The sequence below is a fragment of the Lampris incognitus genome, chromosome 2 (genome assembly GCF_029633865.1).
Source record: "Lampris incognitus isolate fLamInc1 chromosome 2, fLamInc1.hap2, whole genome shotgun sequence".
In the NCBI taxonomy this organism is placed as follows: domain Eukaryota; kingdom Metazoa; phylum Chordata; class Actinopteri; order Lampriformes; family Lampridae; genus Lampris; species Lampris incognitus.
Window position 1 is genome coordinate 99286309 of NC_079212.1, and position 17270 is coordinate 99303578.

At 43.9% G+C, this 17270-nt stretch overlaps 1 protein-coding gene across 1 annotated transcript in view; it reads left to right on the top strand.

Moving 5' to 3' along the window:
* Nucleotides 1-17270, top strand: part of ptprt (protein tyrosine phosphatase receptor type T) — a 442632-nt gene that overhangs the window by 347407 nt on the left and 77955 nt on the right. Inside the window, exon 23 of the mRNA XM_056300890.1 lies at nucleotides 11732-11819. Coding sequence (XP_056156865.1) covers nucleotides 11732-11819 — 88 coding nt within the window. The remainder of the gene's footprint in view (nucleotides 1-11731; nucleotides 11820-17270) is intronic.

Below are 17270 nucleotides of genomic sequence, written 5' to 3' on the forward strand. Positions count from 1 at the left end.
TAAGAAGAACCTGTAACTCTGAATTAATTTTATTTTTTTCTTAAATCATACCAATACAGCATCATTAAACCACACTGGCAGAGGAAGAGACTGGGAGAGGAAGATTAGCAGCCCTCTTTGTGTGTAAATCACTGAAAAACCGGCAGACAGACTCAAACACACACATACAGACACATAAACGTACACTTATCTTGTTACACTATTCACTTTTTACTGATGGCATCGGGCAGAGAATTGTGTGTTTGTCTGATATGTACATAATGTGTGTACATGTGTGCTTATGTTATGGCTTTGTGTAATTTAGTGTATATGATAGCACACATATATGTACCATAGTATGTGTAGTTGGCGCTTTTGTGCTAACTCATGTTTTGAAGTGTGTGTGTGTGTGTTTGTGTGTGTGTCCACCACCAGACCCCATGCGGTGTCTACCTGTTCCCCTCTGTCTGCTGTGACCTTCATTGTTAGACCTCATTAACCCCACAGTCTCCTACTGCTTACAATAGCCATCCTGTCAACATGCCTGGCCCCGACGAGACGGCACATATCAGACCTGCCATTTTAGGTATTCAGAGGACATTTTCATGGACACTTCCACTGACCGCAACAGTAGGATGAGCCTATTTTTCAAGAGCCACAACCAAAAGCAAGGGAATTTTCCCTGTGTTTCAAAAATTGTTCACGCAAGTATCTGTGGAATCACTTCTCTGCTCCCTAAAGTGAAGCAGAGTCACTCCCAATATCCTGTTGTAGACTGAGAAGACTTCTGGACTATCTGATATCACTCTCTGCCCACTTAAAACATCCTGTGTTGTCTTTTACCCCTATCTTCCGAGCCGTCCCAGTCGCTTCTCCACCTCCTCTGCTGATCCAGGGAGGGCTGCAGACCACATGTCTCCTCCGATACATGTGGAGTCACCAGCCTCTTCTTTTCACCTGACAGCGAGGAGTTTCACCAAGGGGACGTAGCGTGTGGGAGGATCACGCTATTCCCCCCAGTTCCCCCTCCCCCCTGAACAGGCGCCCTGACCGACCAGAGGAGGCGCCAGTGCAGTGACCAGGACACATACCCACATCCAGCTTCCCACCCGCAGACACGGCCAATTGTGCCTGTAGGGACGCCCGACCAAGCCGGAGGTAACACAGGGATTTGAACTGGCGAGCCCCGTGTCGGTAGCCAACAGAATAGACCGCTACGCCACCTGGACATCCGTCATATGTTCTTATTTTGAAAGAACTATGTATATTATTTTCCAGCTCATTCAAATTGTTTGAATGTCTCTTACATCCTTCTACTTCTGTGTCCTGCACCAATGCTGCATAGGTACTAAATGCCACTGGAGATGCCAACCCTATCTCACAGACAAAACTTATACCACACATTTTCACTTCCTAAAATACTTCGAAGGCTAACGTTCTGTTATGTGCAGATCCAAAGGAATTGAATCAAGTGCAACTGGACTTGGTATATATCTGTGAAGACGTTTCGCCTCTCATCCAAGAGGCTTCCTCAGTTCGTGCCTTTCTGACTAGACCAAGCTAGTCTGACTGGCTGGTGATGAAACTCAGATATTTATCCTCTTTGGAGTCGTTATCAGAGCTATTGATGTGCATGACTCTTTGTGTTCCGATGTTTAGCAACGCCCGTCGTTATCAGAGGTATTGATATGCGTGGCTCTTTTGTGTTGCGATGTTTAGCCACGCCCGTCATTATCAAAACTATTGATGTGCTAAACATTGATGTTGCTAAACATCGGATCACAAAGAGCCATGCACATCAATAGCTCTGATAACGACTCCAAAGAGGATAAATATCTGAGTTTCATCACCAGCCAGACAGACTAGCTTGGTCTAGTCAGAAAGGCACGAACTGATGAAGCCTCTTGGATGAGAGGCGAAACGTCTTCATGGATATATACCAAGTCCAGTTGCACTTGATTCAATTCCTTTGGATAACCATGACCTGGATGAATGAGAACATTCACAGACATGTTATGTGCAGACAACGCTTTTCATCAACATATCAAATGTTTAGTATTGTGTGACTGCTTATAGAGCCACATTCAGCATCAACACATTAAATATGAATGCAAGCATGAGTTCACACTTCTTGTAACCCTGACTGAGGCCATCACTATAGTTACAACAAGATGTCCGTCGGGTCACAGATACTTGAGATGTGTTCGTGCAATGATGCTAAACCAGAAACCAGGGGCCCTGATGAAACAGAACTGCAACAAATCACATGTTGTTGTTGCAGGTGCAGTGTATGGGGGGAAACAGAAATACACCGGGAAAATAGAAATTGACTCCCCAAAACATATATGGCATATGCTGGTGATTGGTCTCCCAAGAACAAGACCTCAACTACACCGAAGCCATGCATAAATTTAACAGTCTCTAACCTAATACCTTATTTATAATATACATGTAATAGGGCTAAACTTTTGTTACATTGCTGACACACATCGTAGGTATGTGACAAAGCTTTGCCAAGTCAACATATTTTGGAAAACCACAGAACGTTGGCAGTTTTATGAATAAGTTGTGCGTGAAGGTTTTGTCTGTGAGAATGTGTTGGAGATGCAGTATTCCTGCTGCATCTATCCTGCATTTAGCACTAGAAACTTGTACAGTTGTGCAGGTTGCATTCATTTGTATTGCCGACAAATGTCTCACGTGTGATTGAGAGTAACTAAATTGGTTTACTCCGTTAAGCATTGCTTTACCATTGAGTTAACAAACCATATAATTATATATTCCTTTATCATTTCAAACAGCAGAACAGAAAGCAAAATGTACACGCTCACATAAGTTTCCTACTAAGCTAGTAAAGCTAGCCAGTGTGTCAGAAGAAGCATTTTTTAGGCCTAGCATTGCAAAGTGCATGTCTGATCGCAGCTTATTACATGGAAAAGAAGAGAATGATATTCACAATTATCATGATCTTTCTATACAGTTCCTACCGCCAACCTATATGTTTGTCAGTGTGTGTAATTTGATGGATAGATAGATAGATAGATAGATAGATAGATAGATAGATAGATAGATAGATAGATAGATAGATAGATAGATAGATAGATAGATAGATAGATAGATGGGAGGGGGGGCTCTTTGAATGTGAAAGTGTGTGACTGTTTAAAATGTGTTAATCCATCATTCTAAAATAGTCCAGCATCCATATGGCAACTTTGGGGAGTCGGTGTTTGATCGCTTAACATGGGCCTGTCAGCGATCATACACCCACACTCACACAGTAGGTTGCATGTGCATTTGTGAGTATCTATGTGCCCGTAAAAGTGAATGCAGGGGGAGGGGGGCGTCCAGGTAGCGTAGCAGTCTATTCTGTTTCCTGGTTCGAATCTCCGTGTTACCTCTGGCTTGGTCGGGCAAGCTGACCAAGCCGAATCCGGCAATCCCCGGATTGCTGGATTCGAACTGGCAATCAATCCCTGTGTTGGTAGGCAATGGAATAGACCGCCACACCACCCGGATGCCTGATAACAACATTCTTGATCATTTTCATTGTTTATAGGTCACTTCATAGCAAAAACAAAAAAGAAAAATGCTTTTATAAAGATGGCAAATGATCTTTTAAATCCAACCTTCCTCACCAAAATAGGTAGTTCCTCTCCCACCTACAGATATTACCTATGGTGTGCCCCACAATTTCATTCTGGATCCTGTTTTAGTCCATAAATACTCCTAATCTGGAACTACGATGTGTGCCTCCATAGTTACACTGACACACAACTTTATCTGCCTGGGAAACCAAAGGACCCTGGTGGCCTTGTGTCTTTCAATCGCCGTCTTGCTGGTTTTAATTGCTAGACATCACATATCTGTCTAAAACTGAACAAAGGCAAGAGAGGTCATTCTGTTTGGCCCGCTGGACTCTCACCACCTTTAAGACCAAGGGTATGTATCACTTGTCTTCTTGGTTTTCTCTTTGGCTCTGATCTAGACTTCGACACTGAGGTGAATGAAGTTTTCAGTCAGGTTTTCTTCAACTAGGAAATATCTTTGCAGTTGCACTGCAGACCTGGAAAAGGTGATCCGGGCTTTCATTTCTTCTTGACGGGACCATCGTAATTCTCTTTATTCGGTCATAAAACTCTCATCCCAGTTACAGCTAAATCAGTTTGCATTAGCTAGGGACATCAGCCCTACTGTAGCCCTCCTGCACTGACTTCTATAAGAATTCAGGACAGATTTGAAGACTTTACTTATCACCTATAAAGCAGTCAGTGGTTTAGCCCCAGTTTATATTTCTGAACTTTGAACCCTGTACAGCCTTGTGTGTACCCTACAAAGAGTCAAATAGTCTCTTCTTCAGTTCCTAAAATGCAATACATACATACATACATACATACATACATACATACATACATACATACATACATACATACACACACACACACACACACACACACACACATACACACACATATACACTCACTGGCGACTTTATTAGGTACACCTTGCTAGTACCAGGTTGGACCCCCTTTTGCCTTCAGAACTGCCTTAATCCTTCGTGGCATAGATTCAACAAGGTACTGGAAACATTCCTCAGAGAGTTTGGTCCATATTGACATGATAGCATCACGCAGTTGCTGCAGATTTGTCGGCTGCACATCCATGATGCGAATCTCCCGGTCCACCACATCCCAAAGGTGCTCTATTGGATTGAGATCTGGTGACTGTGGAGGCCATTTGAGTACAGTGAACTCATTGTCATGTTCAAGAAACCAGTCTGAGATGATTCGAGCTTTATGACATGGCACGTTATCCTGCTGGAAGTAGCCATCAGAAGATGGGAACACTGTGGTCATAAAGGGATGGACATGGTCAGCAACAATACTCAGGTAGGCTGTGGCGTTGACACGATGCTCAATTGGTACTAAGGGGCCCAAAGTGTGCCAAGAAAATATCCCCCACACCATTACACCACCACCACCAGCCTGAACCGTTGATACAAGGCAGGATGGATCCATGCTTTCATGTTGTTGACGCCAAATTCTGACCCTACCATCCAAATGTCGCAGCAGAAATCGAGACTCATCAGACCAGGCAACGTTTTTCCAATCTTCTATTGTCCAATTTTGGTGAGCCTGTGCGAATTTCCTGTTCTTAGCTGACAGGAGTGGCACCCGGTGTGGTCTTCTGCTGCTGTAGCCCATCTGCCTCAAGGTTCGACGTGTTGTGCGTTCAGAGATGCTCTTCTGCATACCTTGGTTGTAATGAGTGGTTATTTGAGTTACTGTTGCCTTTCTATCAGCTCGAACCAGTCTGGCCATTCTCCTCTGACCTCTGGCATCAACAAGGCATTTTCGCCCACAGAACTGCCGCTCACTGGATATTTTCTCTTTTTCGGACCATTCTCTGTAAACCCTAGAGATGGTTGTGTGTGAAAATCCCAGTAGATCAGCAGTTTGTGAAATACTCAGACCAGCCCGTCTGGCACCAACAACCATGCCACGTTCAAAGTCACTTAAATCACCTTTCTTCCCCATTCTGATGCTTGGTTTGAACTGCAGCAGATCGTCTTGACCATGTCTACATGCCTAAATGCATTGAGTTGCTGCCATGTGATTGGCTGATTAGAAATTTGCGTTAACGAGCAGTTGGACAGGTGTGCCTAATAAAGTGGCCGGTGAGTGTGTATATACACTACCGTTCAAAAGTTTGGGATCACATTGAAATGTCCATATTTTTGAAGGAAAAGCACTGTACTTTTCAATGAAGATAACTTTAAACTAGTCTTAACTTTAAAGAAATACACTCTATACATTGCTAATGTGGTAAATGACTATTCTAGCTGCAAATGTCTGGTTTTTGGTGCAATATCTACATAGGTGTATAGAGGCCCATTTCAAGCAACTATCACTCCAGTGTTCTAATGGTACAATGTGTTTGCTCATTGGCTCAGAAGGCTAATTGATGATTAGAAAACCCTTGTGCAATCATGTTCACACATCTGAAAACAGTTTAGCTCGGTACAGAAGCTACAAAACTGACCTTCCTTTGAGCAGATTGAGTTTCTGGAGCATCACATTTGTGGGGTCAATTAAACGCTCAAAATGGCCAGAAAAAGAGAACTTTCATCTGAAACTCGACAGTCTATTCTTGTTCTTAGAAATGAAGGCTATTCCATGCGAGAAATTGCTAAGAAATTGAAGATTTCCTACACCGGTGTGTACTACTCCCTTCAGAGGACAGCACAAACAGGCTCTAATCAGAGTAGAAAAAGAAGTGGGAGGCCACGTTGCACAACTGAGCAAGAAGATAAGTACATTAGAGTCTCTAGTTTGAGAAACAGACGCCTCACAGGTCCCCAACTGGCATCTTCATTAAATAGTACCCGCAAAACACCAGTGTCAACATCTACAGTGAAGAGGCAGCTGCGGGATTCTGGGCTTCAGGGCAGAGTGGCAAAGAAAAAGCCATATCTGAGACTGACCAATAAAAGAAAAAGATTAAGATGGGCAAAAGAACACAGACATTGGACAGAGGAAGACTGGAAAAAAGTGTTGTGGACGGATGAATCCAAGTTTGAGGTGTTTGGATCACAAAGAAGAACGTTTGTGAGACGCAGAACAAATGAAAAGATGCTGGAAGAATGCCTGACGCCATCTGTTAAGCATGGTGGAGGTAATGTGATGGTCTGGGGTTGCTTTGGTGCTGGTAAGGTGGGAGATTTGTACAGGGTAAAAGGGATTCTGAATAAGGAAGGCTATCACTCCATTTTGCAACGCCATGCCATACCCAGTGGACAGCGCTTGATTGGAGCCAATTTCATCCTACAACAGGACAATGACCCTAAACTCACCTCCAAATTGTGCAAGAACTATTTAGAGCAGAAGCAGGCAGCTGGTATTCTATCGGTAATGGAGTGGCCAGCGCAGTCACCAGATCTGAACCCCATTGAGCTGTTGTGGGAGCAGCTTGACCGTATGGTATGCAAGAAGTGCCCATCCAACCAATCCAACTTGTGGGAGCTGCTTCTGGAAGCGTGCGGTGCAATTTCTCCAGATTACCTCAACAAATTAACAGCTAGAATGCCAAAGGTCTGCAATGCTGTAATTGCTGCAAATGGAGGATTCTTTGACGAAAGCAAAGTTTGATGTAAAAAAAATCTTATTTCAAATACAAATCATTATTTCTAACCTTGTCAATGTCTTGACTCTATTTTCTATTCATTTCACAACATACGGTGGTGAATAAGTGTGACTTCTCATGGAAAACACAAAATTGTTTGGGTGATCCCAAACTTTTGAACGGTAGTGTATGTATATATATATATATATATATATATATATATATATATATATATATATTGCCCCACACCTGGTGGCCTGTCCAGGGTGTCTCGCCGCCTGCTGCCCAATGACTACTGGGATAGGCTCCAGCATCCCTGCGACCCTGAGTAGGATAAGCAGTTTGGATAATGGATGGATATGTGTGTGTGCTGTCTATAAGAGGTATTCTCTGAAAGCCCAACATAAATGTATTTGTTCTGAGGACTCAAAGGAGGTCGTTCCTAAAATGAAAGTCTTACTTTATAATGAATTTATACAGTTGTACTCATTATAGAAATCCCCATTCATGCATTTACATACACTGGACCTATCCTGCATGGATACTGCAGATCTCTACTACTACTTTCGGCTGCTCCCGTTAGGGGTCGCCACAGCAGATCATCTGTTTCCATGTCTTCCTGTCTTCTGCGTCTTCCTCTGTCACACCAGCCACCTGCATGTCTTCCCTCACCACATCCATAAACCTCGTCTTCGGCCTTCCTCTTCTCCTCTTCCCTGGCAGCTCCATATTCAGCATCCTTCTCCCAATATACTCAGCATCTCTCCACCACACATGTCCAAGCCATCTCAATCTTGCCTCTCTTGCTTTGTCTCCAAACCGTACAACCTGAGCGGTCCCTCTAATATAATCGTTCCTATCCTGTCCTTCTTTGTTACTCCCAGTGAAAATCTTAGCATCTTCAACTCTGCCACCTCCAGCTCCGCCTCCTGTCAATTCGTCAGTGCCCCTGTCTCCAAACCATATAACATAGCTGGTCTCCCAACCATCTTGTAAACTTTCCCTTTAACTCTTGCTGGTACCCTTCTGTCGCAAATCACTCCTGACACTCTTCTCCACCCACTCCACCCTGCATGCACTCTCTTTTTCACCTCTCTGCTGCACTCCCCGTTACTTTGGACAGTTGACCCCAAGTATTTAAACTCAAATTCTTTTGTCACCTCCACTCCTTGCATTCTGACCATTCCACTGTCCTCTCTCTCATTCACGTATAGGTATTCCGTCTTGCTCCTACTGACTTTCATTCCTCTTCTCTCCAGTGCATACCTCCACCTCTCCAGGCTCTCCTCAACCTGCACCCTACTCTCGCTACAGATCACAATGTCATCCGCGAAATCATCGTCCATGGAGACTCCTGCCTGATCTTGTCCGTCAACCTGTCCATCACCATTGCAAACAAGAAAGGGCTCAGAGGCGATCCTTGATGTAATCCGACCTCTACCCTGAACCCATCTGTCATTCCAACCGCACACCTCACCATTGTCACACTTCCCTCATACGTATCCTGCACCACTCCTACATACTTCTCTGCAACTCCTGACTTCCTCGTACAATACCACACCTCCTCTCTCAGCACTCTGTCATAAGCTTTCTCTAAATCTACAAAGACACAATGCAACTCTTTCTGGCCTTCTCTATACTTCTCAATCAACATTCTCAAAGCAAACATCGCATCTGTGGTGCTCTTTCGTGGCATGAAACCATACTGCTGCTCGCTGATCATCACCTCTCCTCTTAACCTAGCTTCTATTACTCTTTCCCAAATCTTCATGCTGTGGCTGATCAACTTTATACCTCTGTAGTTGTTACAGTTCTGCACATCGCCCTTGTTCTTGAAAATTGGTACTAGTATGCTTCTTCTCCACTCCTCAGGCATCCTCTCACTTTCCGGGATTGTGTTAAACAATCTAGTTAAAAACTCCACTGCCATCTCTCCTAAACATCTCCATGCCTCCACAGGTATGTCATCAGGACCAACTGCCTTTCCACTCTTCATCCTCTTCATAGCTGCCCTCACTTCCTCCTTGTTAATCCACTGACCTTCCTGATTCACTATCCCTACATCATCCAACCTTCTCTCTCTCATTTTCTTCATTCATCAGCCCCTCAAAGTATTCCTTCCACCTTCTTAGCACACTCTCCTCGCTTGTCAGCACATTTCCATCTCTATCCTTGATCGCCCTAACTTGCTGCATATCCTTTGCAGCTTGGTCCCTCTGTCTAGCCAATCGGTACAAGTCCTTTTCTCCTTCCTTAGTGTCTAACCTGTCATACAACTCACCATACGCCTTTTCCTTTGCCTTTGCCACCTCTCTCTTTGCTTTACACTGCATCTCCTTGTACTCCTGTCTACTTTCTTCATCTCTCTTACTATCCCACTTCTTCTTTGCCAACCTTTTCCTCCGTATAATTTGCCGTACTTCCTCATTCCACCACCAAGTCTCCTTGTCTTCCTTCCTCTGTCCTGATGACACACCAAGTACCTTCCTAGCTGTCTCCCTCACTATTTCTGCAGTGGTTGTCCAGCCATCTGGCAACACTTCACTACCACCCAGTGCCTGTCTTAACTCCTGCCTGAACTCCACACAACAGTCTACCTTCTTCAACTTCCACCATTTGATCTTCGGCTGTGTCTTCACTCGCTTCCTCTTCTTGGTCTCCAAAGTCATCCTACAGACCACCATCCGATGCTGCCTAGCTACGTTCTCCCCTGTCACCACCTTGCAGTCTCCAATCCCTTTTAGATGGCGCCTTCTACATAAGATATAGTCCACCTGTGTGCACTTTCCTCCACTCTTGTACGTCACCCTGTGTTCCTCCCTCTTCTTGAAATATGTATTCACCACAGCCATTTCCATCCTTTTCGCAAAATCGACCACCATCTGTCCTTCCACATTTCTCTTCTTGACTCCATACCTTCCCATCACCTCCTCATCACCTCTGTTCCCTTCACCAACATGTCCATTGAAGTCCGCTCCAATCACCACTCTCTCCTCCTTGGGTACCCTCTCCACCATGTCGTCCAACTCACTCCAGAATTCTTCTTTTTCATCCATCTCACACCCAACTTGCGGGCCATATGCGCTGATAACATTCAGCAATAAACCTTCCATTTCCAGCTTCATACTCATCACTCTGTCTGACACTCTCTTCACCTCCAGCACGCTCTTGACATACTCTTCCTTCAGAATTACCCATACCCCATTACTCCTCCCATTCACATGGTAGAAGAGTTTGAACCCACCTCCGATACACCTGGCCTTACTCCCCTTCCACCTGGTCTCTTGCACACACAGTATGCCTACCTTTCTTCTTTCCATCATGTCAGCCAGCTCTCTCCCTTTACCAGTCATAGTGCCAACATTCAAAGTTCCAACTCTCACCTCCACATGCCTACCCTTCCTCCTCTCTAGCTGCCTCTGGACATGCTTTCCCCCTCTCCTTCTCCTTCGCCCAACAGTAGCATAGTTTCCACCGACACCCTGCTGGTTAACAGTACCAGTGGCGGTCGTTGGTAACCTGGGCCTCGACCGATCCGGTATGTAAGTGTTATTTATGATCCGCATATTTGATTTGGCAAAGATTTTACGCCGGATGCCCTTCCTGACGCAACCCTCCCCATTTGTCCGGGCTTGGGACCGGCACTAAGGATGCACTGGCTTGTGCATCCTCAGTGGCTGGGTTTGCATGGATACTGCAGATAATTCTTCTATTTTAAATCCCTCCTCTTGCTCTGTCTATCTGTCTCTAAATGTTAGTCTTAGAAAATCATAGTAAAAAAAAAACCAACTAAACAACCATACCATTTTTTTTTACTCAGTGTAAAATGCTAATAGTACATGCACTCACTGATGTATTTCATTTCTATAATTTATTCCATAGAGACATTTTCTTCCTTTACTAAATGAGATATCATGAATTTTTAAATATGACATTTGCTCAATCATATATAACATGTTTAAGCTGTTGTGGTTTTAAAGGTAAACTTGTCAAACTCATCTATATTTCATCAATATTGTTTGGTCCGCTTAAGTAAGGGATACACATCCAAAATGGATTCATTGACTTGTGAAATAAAACATCACATATCAGACACTGTTTCCAGCAAGCCGCGGTACTGTAGTGACTACACATAAGAGACTGAAAATAACTTTTGTTTTAAGGTCACATTGAACTGACTTCATTTCAAAAGGATCATTTTTTTTACTGCCCATTAACTGAAAAATTAGATATGACTTCGCAATTAATGTTACAGCACTCTCACAAAGCAGTGTCCTCCTCCTCAGCTATTTCTGTAATTATGCTCTGGGTGCACCAAATGGCACCGAGTCTGTCCTGTCAGAAAGTTTAGTTGATTATACTTTCATAAATATTCATATTGTCATCTCAACTTATGCCTGCCCATGTGTCATCGTATGACCTCTGGGCACTGTCCTGCGCATCCATAAATATTTGTTTGTGCTCATACCTTGACATCCGTTTGTTGGTTTGTAATATATGTGTGTCTATGTGGAAGTGGGTGTGAGAGCACCTGTCACATTTTTTTGTCATTTTAGTTTACATCCACTGATGGTTTTACAGGGGCGAATTAGATTTATTCTGATTGTGTGTGTGTCTGTGTGTGTGTATACAGGGCCTGGCAGAGGGACAGACGGCTCCTTGGGAGACGGCCAAGAAGGATGAGAACCGAAACAAGAATCGCTATGGCAACATCATCGCTTGTGAGTACTAGACCAACAACAGAGTGAAAGATTATGAATGCAGCGCTGCTTGTTCAGTATGGTCTTCTCTAGATCACACAACGTATCTCAAGTATGCACATCATGGTTTGAGTTTGATTTGGAAAGGGTTGGCGTTGTTTGGTTTGGTTCGGGTAGGATGTGCTTAAGTCGCACTTCAAATAGACGCAAAACTGACTTAAGTGATGACCCTCAGAGGTAAAATTGGTCATTTTAGCTACAAATACCACATACCACACGAACTTAAGGAATCATAAATATTATTAGGGCAAAAGGGAGAGACAAAGCAATCAATACACCCAAGAGCATCTTGAACAAAAATACATGAATAACTATGGAAATATATGAATAGCAAATACATGTGTTGGGTGTGCAAATTAGCAGCAGAGGGACATTCTTTTTCCCTACTACTACTTTCGGCTGCTCCTGTTAGGGGTCGCCACAGCGGATCATCTGTATCCATTTCTTCCTGTCTTCTGCATCTTCCTCTGTCACACCAGCCACCTGCATGTCCTCCCTCACCACATCCATAAACCTCCTCTTTGGCCTTCCTCTTTTCCTCTTCCCTGGCAGCTCCATATTCTTATTCTTATTCTCAGTCTTGTTGTTTTTTTCATCATTATTTATATTGTAACTGTTGTAAAATATATTGAATCGAATTTAACTTTGAATGTAATTGCACCAAACCTTCAATCAATAACTGTCACTCCCGGATGGCGGCATTCGCCTTCGACCTGATGGCAGTCAGGCTGGCTCAGCGTGCTCTGCAGTGGCCTGACATCATTTAACACAGAAAAGAATTTCATTAATGTCAAACGATTTGTTGCACTGTGCTGTTGTGACCACACACTGTCTTCCTAAGTACCACAAACTACACCCTGGCGCCAAGAAATCACTACAACCAAACCAGCTCACACTGCATGGTTTCTTCATGCTCCATCAACTGAGTCTCTTCTCTAAAAACAGTCTTTTTTCCATAAAGATTTTTATTCCAACTCTTTGATAAAAAGCTTCTCACCTCTGGTCGTTTTTTTTAAAAACGACAATTATTTGTCAAAATTGAGTTTAATTCCGGAGTAGTGACAGGCTGCTGTAATGTCACCTTGAGGACAGTATTGCAATGTCTTTATGCTTGTGAGCATGTGCTTATGTGTGTGTCTGTGGATCTGTGCAAGTTTTTGTCTCATATGTGTGCATACTTTTTTTTGTGCGAGCGTCTCTGATCAAATATGTTAGTCTTGTGTGTGTGAGAGAGAGTTATGTGCGTTACATTTTAGTAATCATCCCTTGGCCTTTGCCTGGTTGGAGGAGCAGTAGATCATGTCATTTGAGATGATAGAATTTGTAAGTGTTAAGGTTGTACATGTTTTTGCATGTGGCTTGTCTATGTTTATTAGTATATATGCGCTCACGAATATGCAGTTCAGCTCTTATCGTGGGCCTTTAGTCACCATTTCATGATTGTGTATGTATGTGTGTGTGTGGATACGGGTTAGCCTGTGTGTGTGTGATTATGCTGCCACATCATTACAAGGGTTTAGGCATAAAAGCAAAGACGCAGCACCAACCTGAAGGTTTGAAAATGAAACATGGTGCTGAGATGAAATAGCCTGTCATGGACTTGATAGCCAACAGGAATTATGATAAATTTGCTATTAGTACAAATCCTTTTAATTACAAGGGCCGGGTAATGGAAACTGTCCATCTTGCTTGCTGTGATTGTAAAAAGGCTAATTTCCTTGAGAAAATGTTTAACAGGCCCTCAGGGATTTCATTTTTTTAAATTTCTTTACTGTCTCTCTGCCATCTTCATTACAACGGAGAACTCTGGGGAGTACCCAGAACTGAACCTTAAATATGAGTAAAACGGGCTCTGTCTCTTTATTTTTTGTAAGGTTGAACTCGAATTGGCCTTTTGAAACAAAAGATTTTCCTTCAGTTTCAGAGACTGACCCAGACTTCCTGAGAATAAGATGCTACTCGCATCCACACAGATCTGGTCTGGCACTGTAGAGGGGCGGATTTGTCCACACTTTACTGTGGACATCTGCCAAACACGGAGATGTTTCCATGTTGGGATCCCTTATGCGCAGTGAATTATCTGCCAGCTTCTCGTCATGTCCTCTTCAACGCTCCCTTGCTTCCTCTCCTCCTCCCTGTACACCTTCCTCTTCTTCCCCTCTTACTTTGCTCTTTCGCTCCCACCTCTAATTCCACAATCATGGGCAGTCACTTTACCACTGATGCAACCAGAATAATTTCGTTGCCCATGATGGACATGGACATAACCTGATGTGATATCGAGGAGGACGCTAAAAGCTAACCAGTTAGAAAGAAAGAAAGACACTTTATTTGTCCTTGTAAGCAAGCATACAACAAAATTCATCCTCTGCATGTAACTCATCCTAGCTGTGTAGCTAGGAGCAGTGGGCAGCTGCAACACCTGGGGACCAACTCCAGTTCATCTTTCCATTGCCTCGCTCAGGGGCCCAGACAGGAGTATCAACCCTAACACGCATGTCTTTTTTTTTTTTGAGGATTTTTTTTCACCCCTTTTTATCCCAGTTGTATCCAGCCAATTACCCCGCTCTTCCAAGCCATCCCGGTTACTGCTGCACCCCCTCTGCCGATCCGGGGAAGGTTGCAGACTACCACATGTCTCCTCTGATACATGTGGAGTCGCCAGCCGTTTCTTTTCACTTAACAGTGAGGGCTTTCACCAGGGGGATGTAGGCCATGGGAGGATCATGCTATTCCCCCCAGTTCCCCCTCCCCCCCTGAACAGGCGCCCTGACGGACAAGAGGAGGTGCTAGAGCAGCAACCAGGACACATACCCACATCCGGCTTCCCACCTGCAGACACAGCCAATTGTGTCTGAAGGGACAATCGACCAAGCCAAAGGCAACATGGGGATTCGAACCAGGATCCCCGTGTTGGTAGGCAACAGAATAGACCGCTACGCTACCCAGACGCCCCACATGCATTTCTTTTTGATGGTGGGAGGAAACCGGAGCACTCTGAAGGAAACCCATGCAGACACGGGGAGAACATGAAAACTCCACACAGAAAGGACCTGGGATGGCCTAGGGTTCAAACACAGGGCCTTCTTGCTGTGAGGCCACAGTGCTAACCACTGGGCCACTGTGCTAGCTATATAGCTGCTAATGCTTAAAATGTCAACAAAATATCAATGTAATATCATCAACCATCAAAAAGAAACATGCTTGTTAGGGTTTATACTCCTGTCTGTGCCCCTGAGCAAGGCAGTGGAAAAAGAACTGGAGTTGGTCCCTGGGTGCTGCATGAAGGTGGCAGCCCACTACTCCTAGCTACACAGATCACACCTAGGATGGGTTTATCTACAGTAACTGAATGTCCCCAAGGGGATTAATAAAAGAAACTTAATAATAGGATATGTCTACTATCTGCTGCCATTTCCCACAACACAGCAACCTTTACAGCCTCTTTTTAGGAGTCCATTTTGTAATCTGTCAAATTAAAATCATAAAACGCCAGATGTTGTGAGATCATGAGAGTGATGGAGTCCATCACGAACTTTGGAGTCAAGCGACAAAAATTCTTCACGGACGGATGCGGACACCTTTTCTCTGCTATCTGCAATCATTTGAATTGAAATCAATGGAAAATCAAAGTGTAGTGTGCCCCCCCCCTGCCCCTTTAGTCCTCCTGTTCCTTTCTGGTATTGATCCTCTTTTTTCTTTACTCCTATTTTCCCTATCATTCTTTCCTCTCTCATACTTCTCTTCTAGCCTTACCTTTCCCTCTGACTCCTCTCCTCTTCTCTCCTCTATCCAAATTATTTTTCCTTATTTTTCCCTCTCCTGTCCTCTGCTTCCTCCACTCCCCCTTTGCACCCTTCCTCTCACCCCTCCACCAACCTTTACCGTTCTCCCTCCATCCATCCTCTCTTGTCACTCTGCCTTCCCCCCTATCTTTGTCTCCTGTCTCCTGCCATTCTCCCTCGCTCTCCTTAACAACCCTCTCCCCATCCCTCTCTTGCCCTCCACTTCCTTCTCCCCTGCTCGTCATTCCTCACTTTCCCTCTCCTCTCCTCCCCTCTCCCTCTCCTCCCAGCCGTTCATCTCATCTGATTACCTTTGACAGTTTATAGGTTGAGGCAAAGTGTGATAAGGATTACCTATTTACAAGCATCTGTCTGCCTCCTTCTGCTCCTCCTCTCCATTCTTCCCCTTTCCTCTTGTCTTTGCCTTCTGCTGCTCCTCTCCATTCCTCCCCTTTCGTCTCGTCTTTGCCTTCTGCTGCTCCTCAGCCCTAATCTGTCCCATATGGACATTTATAATTCAACAGAAACATGCGTCAAACATAAACAGATTCATTGGCGAGGGAGTGTGTGTGTGTGTGTGTGTGTGTGTGTGTGTGTCATGAGGTTATATTAACGCATGCTTATTATGTGTTTATATGTGTATGTATGTTGACATGATGTTTCCATACTTTTGATGACGTGTTGTGTGTAACTTCCTGTATAAGAGGAACCAGTCGTGTGCACACCCAGAAAATATTATTGAGGTGCAAGACAACATTTACAAAACTAGAATGAAGGAGTAAAGTTTGCACACTAAATTGCTCCCAAAAGCTAATTTATTCGCAAGGTTTCGATCAGTCTGGCCTGAGGAAGATCTAACTGATCAAAAATGTTGCAAATAAATTAGTTTTGGGGAGCAATTTAATTTAACCTTACTCCTCCATCTAACTTCCTACACAAGTTTTTTTTTTTTGCATTCCTAGGTCAATGTATACAAGTTTGTGCACTTGTGTTGGTGCACCTGTGTGCGATTGTATGCGTGTATGTGCTAGAATGTGTACGCATACAGGACCAAGTTAGCTTTTCGCCACAAATAAAGCCCCCTCACACAGCTTTCTGATGCCACTCCTTCCCTTCCACTTTCCATTCATCTCTCCATCCATCAGTCTCCCTCCAGCCTGTTATCTACCTGAGGCTCAGCTGAACCCACAATGCAACCTGCTACTTACTGACAATAACATTGATGTGGAATATTGTTTGTTTGTTTATTTATTGGGGGGGGCTGTTTGTATAATTATGAGAGCTATTTTCATAGAAACAAGTATGTCAAGTGGGAAAATAAAATTGAACAGCTGTAGCTCAACTGAGGACTGGGAAACGGAGCAATAACTGTAAGGTTGCACTATGTTTGGACGTGTGTGCGCGCGTGTGTGTGATGTGAGGAAGTCTTTTTTTTTCCCTTAATAATTAAGCTGACTTTATTGACGTGATGATGAAAACATTTCAATGCGTTAAAATGTGGAGGTGTATTGGCAACAAAATATGGAAAAGTTCAAGAGGGGTGAGTTCCCTGAAGGCCTTTCTATACACACAATAAATCTCTGTGTGTGTGTGTGAGACTCTTTCTAGGTGGTAAGAAAAACGTCTT